Raw genomic sequence first — 12,434 nt, 5'->3', positions numbered from 1 at the left:
TGACAGTGAGGAAAAAGTACCTTTTCTAACTTCACCAACAAGAACTAAGTAGTCAGCATCCACAGAAAACCAGTAACAAATACATGGTTTCTGAAAACAGGTCTGTTTCTCAGCTGAAGTGAGAAAGGCAGTATTAACAGTTGCCTTTGCCCAGTGGCTACTGCAAGGAACTTGAAAAGGAGGAAAAAAAATCCTTCATGGGACACAAATGAGAAAGAAGGACACACACCAGGTTGTTTTTCAGATTCCATAAGGTACAGCTGTTAGAGCGCCAGTTACCCAGCAAAATAAATCATGTATGTACTATGGCATCATATCACTAACTACAACTCATGGCTTTCTTCTCAGCCCTTAATTCCTCTTCACTTCATTGTCTTTGAAATACCTAGTTCACTACTGCAGGGTAACATTTGAAAAGAACACCTTCCTCACAAGAAACAGCCACAGACCTCTTCTGGATCCAATTTTCATTTTTCTTCCTCAATTGATTCATTTATTGGAAATATGAATGTTTCAGAAAATATGCCAGGTAAACAAATTGCAGTTAACCATTAGACAGTCATACTTAAGAGGCACATTGGTTAGCCAGCAAGAAGCGGAACCTTGCACATAAACTAAAATCCACTTTTTTCAAATTGCAGGCTTTATTTTCTGTCAGCATTTCCAGTCACAGGCTCATGGCAAAGCTATGTGATAACACTAACCTAAATTTCACAGCATCAATGACAGGCTGCTTTCTGTGAAGATTTAGTGCACTCTTGAGAGCTTTCTTACACAGTACAGGATACCGAGCTGGAGATTCCATTGCTAATGCTTAAATGCAAAAGAAAATAGAGAAGAAAGAAATTACTGGAGCCAGACTTTAATCTCATTGCTCACTAAAATAAATGATAGCATGTCGCCAGATTCCTTGTGATAAACAACTGAAATGAGATTTGCTTAATGCCTGGGCTGGTCACAAGCTAGTGCTTCTCTACTACTTTCCTACCGTGCACTTCATCAATGAGGACTACAAGGCAGAAGCACTAGGTTTCATAATTTACATGTACACACTACTGTTTACTTCTGGTGCAGCAACCCAAAAATATTGGGGGAAGGTTTCTAAAATAAAGAGTATTGTTTTGTTTGTCTCCTTGAACCTAAGAATCTGGATGGAAAAATTAGGCAGGAGCAGGATATCAGTATGGTGTTTCTAAGCCCAGGTGCATACTCCCTCAAGACAAGGGAGATAAGGAGGTGTTTATGCAATCCATAGAATCCCCTGCAAAGATTTGCCATAGTAGCTCTAAATTTTACTCATCTTCCTTGGATCCTACTCTAGATTCTCAAGGAGGCATGACTAGAACTTTGTGATGGAAGTATGGTACAGTATAAAGAAGTGCTATTTAAAAATTAACGACACTAACTTTAAGTGGAAACTGTGTATCTATCCAAAGTCCACATCTTAAAACTTCTGTATAGGGGTGTGAATCTGCTAGGGTCATTCTCTGGCCTTTGCCAGTTTGGAGCTTGTAAAAGTTTATCTGAATAATCTTTTCCAGACTCACAATCTATACAAATGTCTCAGGGTCTAGAAATGGAAGGACGTCACAAATTTCTGGTTCATCATCCACGTAATACGGTATTTCAAAATACCGATCTCCTAATGTTGCTGAGATCCTAAGCATCTTTGCTTCAGGACAAAATATATATGGTTAGACCCATTTTCTGCATTCTGCACAACGCATGGTAATCCTGTTCACCCCAAATGAAAAGGAAAGAGCAACAAAAGCTGTTTTTCATGACTTGAAGAACTATGCAGTCCTTACATGCAATGATTTCTAGCGTCTTGACCTCTGTTTGTGGTTGCTCCCATACTGACTCCATAAGGTTGTGGAGTGTTGGATCATTCAGTTTGGATCTTGCTTCAAATTCATAAAGCAGCAACAAAGTGTCCGTTGGGTCTTTAGCAAAATCTCCTACAGAAGAGACAGAACTACCTGTATGTAATGATTTATTTTCTTAAAGCCACATGGTGTACCATAAGGTATAAATTTTGCTTCCAACAGGCAGGAAAACCATCAAGGTACTCAGATTTAACAGGAGAGTAAGTGGAACTCTGAAGTAACTTTGGACAGAAACCTCAGATGTCCAAAGCACAACCCCACCAACCACCATGCCTTGCCCCCCAAAAAACCTGGATTGTCTGTAATTGGCTAAATTCATGCAACCCTCCTAGGCAAGGTAATAGCTACTAGGGAAGCCATTTTCATAGATAGGTAAAAGAGGTACCAGAAGGCCAGCTTATGAAAGAAGTTATCAACAGCTTCAAATTTTTCTATAGGACTTGTCCCCTTTCTGGTAGGAAAGCCCTCAGGAAATCCTTAAACACAGAACAAGGGTGGGAGAACAGCAGAACTGCTAGGAAGGTGTCAACCTGATACAAATGCCAAACAATCCTTTACTGAACTATCACAAAGACCTTTGTTTTTACATCTAAAAGACGCAACAGACTTCTCCACGTATTAGCTAAGGTCTAGTGAAGAGTGAAGTAAACACCAGGCTACCATTCCACAAAGCTTTGCAGGAGAAACTCCAATATGTTCCTGTACTGAGATAATCAACCCCTTGGGATTTTAAAGATGGAAATTTAAAAGGGAAGAAGTCTTCCTGAGCTACCTTTCCTTCAGTGCAAAAGAGCAAAGAGAATCCCAAATCCAGGCCATATAATGAACCTTTCATTCTGAAATTTTAAGGGGAAAAAAAACTAGCAAGTAAATTTCTTGACAAAAGTTAAATACTAATGCATCTTACAATGGAAATTCCACAGTGTCCCAAACCTATAACTGAAAAGAAAGCAGACCACAGGCCAGACAAGGAATGCCTAATGGAATTTTTCTACTAATATACTACCCAAAAAGTGAAGCATGCATCCTCTAGGCTAACAGTCACTCAGCATCTCAGCTGTCAGCTGAAAACATGCCAGTCTCCATGTAATATCTGATCTAAATTGACATGGAATAGTCAGGGAACAGAGGATGGGTTTTGGCACTTCAAAGGGTGGTAGCAGGACTTTCTGTATTCTGCAATGCCTTATATGGAAAGAGGCTAATAAAACTAAGAGCGACTCCACTCTAGATCAAAGAGCTTGGCGTTTCTTAAGATTTAAGACAGAACAGCCAACTCAACTTCACTCTGAAAGATTGTTCCACACTTCACAGCACCTATACAATAAAAAGCCTGCAACAACATACAAAAACCAGTAGTTAGCTTTGCCAGCTCTTTTATCATATTGCCATATATCTGCTTCAACACCCTTCAGCTGAGACAGCAATTCCATATGCCCTGTATTATTCATTAATGTAGTGACTAAGTCTAAGAGTTACTTGTGCTGAACAGGCACACTTCGTAGCTTACCTGTTAATTTCAGAACTTTCCATATCTCCTTGCATGCCTGGATATGTTGAAGGGCCTGAGTCAAAAGCTCTGTCTATTTTACAAAATTTAAGATGTTATTTTTGTCAGAGTTTTAAAAGCGAAAGGAATATATATGTCACAACTAACAGGATCTTTATACCTAACTATAAAATAAATGAAGAATCAACCTAATTACTACATAATCTACATCAGTTACTGTTTTTTTGGGGGGGCAGGGTGGGGGTGGGGTGGTTCCCTCTCTTTTTTCAAAGACCTCCACACCTCAAAGCCTCCTCACACTGAATGTTCCATTGGCCTGGAAAGAACCATTCGGGTTCCTGTGGGACATCATTTATTTTAGCTCCCAAGCATAAAATAGTACTATTGAGACTGACAAACCACTAAATCCCACAACACAAATTGCTGTGCATTGGTCTTCACAAAAGTAAGTTTCTACAACAATCACTGTGCAGCAGACTTCCGTACTTCCTTCAAAACTACTGTACATTTTCCTTAATCTTCTTACCACAGTAAGTACAACACCCCCAAAAAAGGATGTATGCAATAAAAAAACAAAAAAATTTGTGAGCTTTATCACAACCATACTGGTAACTACTTTCAGAAATGGCATAATCCTAAAGATGCAGTAATTATCTGCCTGACCAACCAATGTTTAGCAGCAGCCTCCTTACATAATATATAAGGTAGACTGAAATTCTGCTAACAAAAAGTACTGCCTTTTGCTGATATAAATCTGTTCAAATCCACTGAAGTCAAGAGAACTAATTTACAGAAATCCAACATTTACAATTGTCTGGAAAGCACTAGGTGCATTGATTCCAATTAACTATGAAAGGTTCTCATGCTTACATTCTCAATATCCTGTTCTGAGTGAAAAAAACTAAGACTTCAAAATCAAAAGAAAAAAATGTTACACTGATACATACAGAATCAGTTCACACAGCAACGTCCTACCTGTTCAGAAGGTGTTACTTGTTGTCTCCCCATTTCCAGATCAACTGCAGCTGCCATTAACAGGCATGTCTTCTGAGCAATTAGAACAGCTTTGTCAGAAGGACAAAACTGGGACAACTGACACCAAAAATAGGAAAAGGTAATGAGAATTCTGCCCATATAAAGCAATTTGCTCGTGAACAGATGATTGCTGAGTCTCCTCTATGACACTTTTAGTAATCAGTCATGAATAGTATATATTAATTTTGCAATTTTACTTATACAATTACACAAGAAGATTACTTAAATATAAAGTGTAAAGCAGTGTTGGAGTCCCCCTCTCTACAAACACATACAAAATCGACAATGTTGGTAGAAGTTCTGTATGGAGATCAGGACTTGAGTACTTAACATGTTTGTATTAATGATACAGTTTCCAAACATCATTTATTTTAGAAAGTTCTCACTGAAGTCTCAGTTTCTTATTGCATTTTTAAGCAACAGAATATAAAGTATGACAATAACGCTTACATTTTGTATTTCAAGTCAATCTCCTTCTGACACAAGTGCACCATCCTCAGAGCATACAAGCATGTCTCCAAGGAGATACTTTATACATGGATGTAAATTCTAACAGAACTAGACAGATGACAATATTCCTCAATCAGAGATAGTACTAGCAAAAGTACGTACCTTGAAAGACAGTAGAAAAAAATCCCTCATCTTTTCAGGGCAGTCCCTGAACTGTACAGCTAAGTTCCAAGCTAGCAAAGACATAAAAAACGGAGACTAGATTAAAGGTCTTCAACATTACAGGCATGCTCATCTAATCCCCAGTAATAGGCAGTTCACATTCTAAAATTCACTTTCTTAATCAAAATATCAACAGCTCATTTAACAACAGTAGGAAACAACATTATTAGTGATTTGTTAAAACAGTTTATTCATGCTTTCAAATTTTGTCTTAATTTTATCATAACCAATTATCCATTCTACCATATACCCTACCCACAAGAGCATGAACTGGAAGAAGCATTTTCTTATGTCAGTAAACAAAACTAGTATCTGAGTAAGTGTTGAACAATATTTCCAAGACAAATTAAATAAAAGGAACAAAACCCCATATTCTGAAACATTCTCCATTTTACCCCAGCAGGGTCAAGTACCTGGCAATTAAACACACAATTCTGATTAGTAAATGGATGAGACATCTAAAGACAATCAAATGATTTATATGTGAGAATCTGACCCAATTAAATGTTTAGATTCTACAGTGACTTTGCAGATCCTAACTTTCATGTTAATTTATTCCCTAGGACATGTTTTTGGAGTGTCTGAATTGTTTATTCTGTGAGACTGTTGCCTTGGAAAGGTCATGGTCAACACAGATTCCGTTCACACTCACATTACTGTATTTGACCTCTGCTGCTTCTCACTCTCCTTCACTCCTCTTTATTGAAGCATGGCTACATTGTGAGGATGTGTGCAAAAGCTCATCATGGCAGATGTCTTCTATTACTGATTTCAACTATTTTCTCTCCTGTATGCGCTGGCAGAAGCAAGAATCTGAAAAACTGCTTCAACCCATTACCCTATACTTATATTTTTATTTATAGACAGCAAATGCACTGACTTCTTTACCAAAACAGTGTAACAAAGACTACTAAGCGAGAATCCAGAGACACACTAAGATAGGGCTTAGGACAGCTCCACGGGAGCTGCATTTCCCACCAGGAAATACTTTTATCTATGATAATGTTTGCCATTTAGATTTCATATACTGTAGTTCAAGGCAAACTCCAGGACTGCTGATTTAAGGGACTAATTAAGACAGTCTATCTGGGTGGCAGAGGTAAGCTCATCCTGCACCAATCACACCAGTACACTCATCTGAACTTCCTAACTCTTATTTTGCCTACATGAGGATATGCATACTCAGGATTGGCAGTAAGTTTTTTTTTATTGCTCTTAGCAGCATTTGTTTTCAGATATTAAGGAAAACCATTATCCTTTCTATTTGCCTGATCTTAAATTTTACTTCTGTAACAGAGTCTTGGTAGCAAAGGGCTAAGAGAAAAATAGTGAACTATGAAGAGTTGTATCACAGACACATACAACAATTCCTGTGGTGAAGGGAATAATTATCAGCTGTGCCATCAGTCAAATAGAGCTTGTGTGAGTATTTGTCTTGATAACTGACTTAAAACATGAGTCATATCAGAGAGTTTCAGAAGACAGAAAATGCAGCAGAACTTTAAGACTAGTTAAGGCAGCAACTGCCAAAGGTGACAAGTTTTATAAAACTACTACATCTTTAAACACTTCTTTCTTCCTTAAGGCCTGGCTAAGTGGAGATGGAGGGGATTCAGTTTAGATATTGAGAGTGCAACCTACCAACTTTTCTAAACCAGTGAGCTTCAAGGATCCTCATGTCCCCTGTATATTTCTCTTCTGTGAAAGACTCAGCAAGTCTCTTGTGAGCTGCAGAAAATATATTGTTCAATATGTAAGTAACACTTTTTGAGCAGAATAAAAACATTTCCAAATCTAATAACTACACTACAGAACAGAGGTTTCCAAACATCCCGTATAATTCCTGATGAAGAATTATTCTCACAAGTCAAATCCAATATGCTTGACCAGAGAGGCTTATAAAAAACATCAAAAGGTGCCTCAAATAGCATTTTAGATAAGATATATAAGGCTGCCAACAAGTACTGCCTCTTCAAAGTTTACTGACACTGAAGTCTAATGCAGATGAGTTTTACTTAATTTCAGAAAAAGTTGAGGGTTTTAAAATTTAATAACAGGTTTGAGGCCTTTCTTCAAGGAACCTTTAATTAATTTAATTCTAGTCTTTATTCTCTTCTCCTGGTTGCAGTAAGAATGGCTAGTGTAGAAAATGTTCTACAATCTCATTCACTTTCTTGTCCAAGATAGGAAGAGAGGGATAAAAAAAGATTTAGTGAAAGTAAGTATTTCTTCTGACAGAGAAAAGTCCTCCGTAAAACTCCTGTACCTCTTCCAGTGCAAACAAGACAATTCTTTTTCAAAGGACAGCACAACTTAACAGTGGGAACCAATTTTGACAAGCCTCTCCTGTCTTTCAGCAATTTACTATTACTTCTTGTAGTTTTCTAAGCCTTCCAGGGCAAAAAAATGAAGCATTAACTTCATTTAAAAAATGTTCCTTTTTGAACAGCTAGAACAGCAAAGACCACCATTGGCATTTAATTAATGCCAGTAGAAAGTTACGTTGGTAATTGAGTTTACAAAACCAAACTTTTTCGTTTTGTAGTAGCCCTGCTCCTAAAGATACTTTGTTCCTGCCAATGCAGTCAAAGTAGGAGACTGTCACTTGAGGCCACCCAGGCTGTGGCTTGCACCCAAATATCTGTTATTTGCATGCATGGCCTTATGAAGGATTAAAGGAAAACTGCCTAGAAGAGACTGCCCCTTTGTCTGAGAGAAGCTCCCAAGTACAGGCTTTACTAGAAACAGGTTTCCCAACACTAGCCTGCAAGCTTTACACAGCAAAAACCTGTAGCACTTCACACCACATACCCAACTTCACAACACTGTTCAATCTCCAGTTTTAATTTTCACTGATTTCAGTGGGAAGTTGGGAACCTAGACTGAAATAAAGAGTCTAAACATTTGGTTGGTTTAGACCTAATCATATTACAAAATGTTCACAGATGGAAGAACTACAGAAAATGTACACCCAAAAAAAAGCATACCCAAGGTCAAGTAAGTCAGCATTGAGTTGATATCTTCATCTCTGGAATGGAGGAAAAACTAAGTTTTAGAAAATGTTTGATTAACTTTCTTACAACAGAACACATTATTTATGTTGAAATACAACATCTCCGTAATTATGGATATCATCATTCCTCCCCTGACAAACATCTCAGGCATTAGAAACATTTGGCATTTGAAGATGCAGAAAGAGTAGTGAAGGCCTGCAAAAAGTTCTGTTGATCTACAGCAGCGAAGGTCATTGTAGAAGTGCAGCGGGAGATTTTCCCAGTTGTTGGGGCTGCAGGTTGAACTTCAAACCCCACCGACACTACGCTGTTTTCTTGACAGTCAAAATCCAGCAGTACAGTTCTCCTAAGCCAACACACCATTTGCGAAGTGGCTAGTCTTCAGCAAGGGAGGTCCCACTCTGAAGTTCTCACTCAGAACTTCTGAAAGATATCACATCCTAGCATCAAAGTTAAAGAGGTTGCTTAGTTTACGTACACCATCAAAAACAGCTCACAGTCTTACACATTAATAAAAGAGGAAGGCAAAACGCAAATAATTAAAAGGAAAGATTATACAAGTAGAAAAGATGTTCCTATGTGATGTCATTAGGTCAAGTTGGGAAGTCATCGGGGTGGACTTTTTACTAGCAGAGAAACCAATCTCTTGATTATCTGCAAGAAAATAAGCCCAGCAGGAAAATACTACATCATTTGTATAATATATCCACTGTAAGAAAATGGTTTTGCAAATAGACTCACCTTTTCTCTTCATTTTCTGCCATGAACTTTGACAACGTAAGACGAACCAAACATCTAAATATGAGAAAAACAAGCAATGAAGAAAGAAGAAATTTTTTTCTCACTGTGTACTTTGCCCTAATTTTCCAGAAAGGATCTCACTTTTCTTCCTTATGCTATCAGCCCATGGAACTCACAGAAGAATTCGAAGTGTCAAACTGAGAATAAGATTATACTATTTCCCACCCTACTTCCTTATTTCGTATATCACTTTGTTAAATCATGTAACAGTAAGTAAATAAAGGTACTTTAACAAAGGCTTTAAGCAAATATTGGAATAAATACATCTGTCTCAATATTTGTTTTTATAAACATGATGGAGTATTTCAATAAGAAGATATTGCTTCATCAGAGGATACAAAATGTTATTTTCACCAAATATATTGTTGCAATCTCATTAGAGTCACTGTTGGTCATCTGTTCAAATCACAATGTAATCATAAAATTCAGAGCAACTAATACTATTTGCTTGGGAGAGACATGGAACATCTGTAGATATTAAGAGTTCAGGCTTGAGGCACATCTGCAGCACCAAAAAGACTGCTAACTAATCTTTCATCTAACCTGTTTTCCACCTTCCTCAATATAATAAATTATTTTTGAAAAAGAAACCACAAAAATTTCTCTTTCCTTATAAATATATTGAATTCTCACTTTAGAGCTGCAAATAATTGTCGGCAGTCTTGTAAATGTTCAGACAAATACTCCAAAGCTTTGATAGCCACAACTTGTTGTTCATTCTGAAAATAAATTAAAACATATTTTGTATAAACTGCACTACCTCGGTTACCACCAAAAAAAAAACCCTAATCTTAAAGCAACAGCATATTCTAAAAGTCCATGCCATTTACTAGCAGGAAAAAGAACAAAGGACTCTGCACAGAAGAGCCTCAGAGTCAAGAGAAAACCACAAGGAGAGATCACACAATTTCATGCACAAAGAGCCTATGGCAAGAACAGGATCAGTACAGGCTGGCAAGGCTGTCATGCCTTACAGTGGTATGAACAAAGCCCGAAAAGGCAACCAAAACCCTCTTCTAATTATGCCAATGTCATCAGCCAGTTCAGACATCACTCGAGTCACCAACCAAGCAGCAAATAGGAGGGACAAGAGACTTTTCAGTCTTTTCATGGTTGACTTATGTGTATTTTGTACACAGCTTCCCCCTAGCACATCAAAGATCAAGTCCCAGGGGTAGAAAAAGACATAACATTCTGCTAAGGAGAATTTTACAGAAATATACCATGTCATTTCCAGATACCAACATTTATAACTCAGAATCCTTTATTTTCCCGAAGAAATACTAAAAAATACAACTTCTTTACATGTGAAATAAATTTCTACTTTGCATTACACAACACATTTCAGTGAGACCTTGGTCACAGAAACATGGAATACCTAGAAATGCATGAAATACATAGAAATATTAAAAGTAGGCCAGGTTACAGAGCTTACAGCTGTCCTACTTATATCAATAATGCAAAGTAAAGACAATGTTATCTGCTCTACCTCTAAAGCAATTTGGGCAGCTAAACTCAGGAGGTTAGTGCCTGTATTTTCATCCACTCTCAGCTTGTCTTCATGTTGAGATAACTTTTCTGCTAACTTCCCCATTTCAATAACTGCTTCCACAGCTGAAATATACATAGGGAAAAAATAATTTTTTTCAACAGAAGCAATTGGAAGGTGAAAAGTTCTACTGTTTTAATGAGGCTTTAAAACAACTTATGAAAGGCTGTATTATTTTTTTTTTAACTTGAAAAACCAAGCCAAGAAAACCTGACCATACCAGCACTTCTCAACAATTACACATTTCTTCCTAGAGAGGTGCCAAAAGGCTTTCCAAGCTACTAATCTAAGGGAACAAGGATGCCATACAAATGAAACTCTATCTCACATCCTTAATTTTGTTCTGCTAAATAACTGTTTGTCACCAAAGACAGAAGACTTTCTCTAATACATCGTCTGGGCATGATTCCAAGCTCCCACATCTTGGCTTGTGCTAAGAGTGCTGCTGGTTTTATGTTCACACTGTGCTGTGGTTCCCACTCTATATTATGCGAACAAATTATGCTGTCATTAAAAAGGTGTATAGAGAACAATTAATTGGCACGGAACTCATCGGAAAATAAGGTCTGCGTGTTACTCTGTATTCTAAGTGTAGACTATATTTCTCAATTTCCATTACTTGAGCTAAGATTCTCATTAAAATATGCAATGGCAGAACTCATTATAAAGGAGAAAGAGTCTACAGAGATATGTCATTCTGTAAGTCACGTCAGTAATTCATGTATTTTCTGGTAACTTGAGGCTCTACTTGTCCAGAGAAATTAAGAGCAGCAATAATGGTTCTGTTAAAGTTCATTTAGCTCAGTATCCTTTTTTTTATATTGTATATGCATACAAAAGAATATTAGAAACAGTAAGCATACAATGATTCTCACCCAGAGGCTCCATACAGTATCAGATATGGCAATGGACTCCACATCTTACATACTGTGTGCAGAAAGCATCCCACTCTGACAGTTTAAATCTACAGCCTCAGAGTTTCAATGACTTTATAGACCCTTCTTGTAGCTACCCTCTACTGTGTCTTTCTCAAGATGAACAGTCCAAATCTGCTTAGTATTTTCTAATATATTCAGCACTTCTGCTCCTTGTAGTGAACCCTTTATCTTTCAGGTTCTACCTTTATCAGTATCTTTCTCCATCACTGCAATCTTATAGACACAGAATTTAGTAAAGATGCTGTTTGGATCACACCTCTCTGCTTCTTTAACTGCCTCTTTAGCCTATTCACAAGAGAGATTAAAGGAAATCAATACAATGACATCTTGAAATCAGTAAGATAATTTGCAATAAAAGAGAGCTAAAAAGACAGACAAAATGTTAATGGTTACATTGCTGATATTTATATAATTACTCAAGAAGTTTGGTTTGGCAACATCTTTCCTGGAAAGAAAAGTGACTAAAGCAGAACATGGCACCAAAGGCTGACAATGACCTGACTAAGGAAAAAGCCAATTCCTCAAAATTAGAGCTATAGAATCAGAAAGCAAGAGAAGCCCTGGGAATGCTGAAAAATTAAACTCCCTTCTGTCACTTCGAACTGTAAAGTTTAACACCCCCCAAACCAGAAGGCCTAGATAGGTAAAGCAGGTGCACTTCTCTGCAGAGGCGAGGACTAACACACTGTTGTGGGAAGTTCTAGTGAGACACATCAAACATTTTTCCTGCCAGGGCTCATCTGTCTTGAAGAGAGGAGGACTTCTAATCTGAGAAGAAACCTGACATACTGAGGCATGGTCACACAACTTGTGGACTGTTTCCTCCATTAGAATGATAGGTGATACAAGAGGCCCCCATAGCAGCTAAGATGATGGAACAACATCTCTCTGCCAGATGATGTAAGATAGGCAAAGACAGATCCCTCTCTCAAAGCAAGAGAGGTATAGTAACAAAGATCTAAATTAAGTCCCAATGACATAGCTACAAAAATAAAAACAATGCAAACAAATAAATACATATATATTATA

At 37.5% G+C, this 12,434-nt stretch overlaps 1 protein-coding gene across 11 annotated transcripts in view; it reads right to left on the bottom strand.

Annotated features, from left to right (window-relative positions):
• The window catches only part of TEX11 (testis expressed 11), a 33,916-nt gene that overhangs the window by 3,700 nt on the left and 17,782 nt on the right, over positions 1–12,434 (bottom strand). For 8 of the 11 annotated variants that reach the window (XM_049827374.1, XM_049827375.1, XM_049827379.1 and 5 more), the window contains 9 exons: positions 9,552–9,637; positions 8,859–8,912; positions 8,091–8,131; positions 6,745–6,831; positions 5,044–5,114; positions 4,372–4,488; positions 3,397–3,469; positions 1,809–1,958; positions 705–813 (listed from right to left, as the gene is read on the bottom strand). In XM_049827374.1, coding sequence (XP_049683331.1) covers positions 705–813; positions 1,809–1,958; positions 3,397–3,469; positions 4,372–4,488; positions 5,044–5,114; positions 6,745–6,831; positions 8,091–8,131; positions 8,859–8,912; positions 9,552–9,637 — 788 coding nt within the window. Of the gene's footprint in view, positions 1–704; positions 814–1,808; positions 1,959–3,396; positions 3,470–4,371; positions 4,489–5,043; positions 5,115–6,744; positions 6,832–8,090; positions 8,132–8,858; positions 8,913–9,551; positions 9,638–12,434 lie in introns of those variants that run through there. The other 3 variants (XM_049827380.1, XR_007509379.1, XM_049827383.1) reach the window with 3 other exon arrangements.

This window comes from Accipiter gentilis, chromosome 24, assembly GCF_929443795.1.
Source record: "Accipiter gentilis chromosome 24, bAccGen1.1, whole genome shotgun sequence".
Classification (NCBI taxonomy): Eukaryota; Metazoa; Chordata; class Aves; order Accipitriformes; family Accipitridae; genus Astur; species Astur gentilis.
Note: the sequence above shows the minus strand (reverse complement) of the source record. Positions and strands in the feature narration are given on the sequence as shown.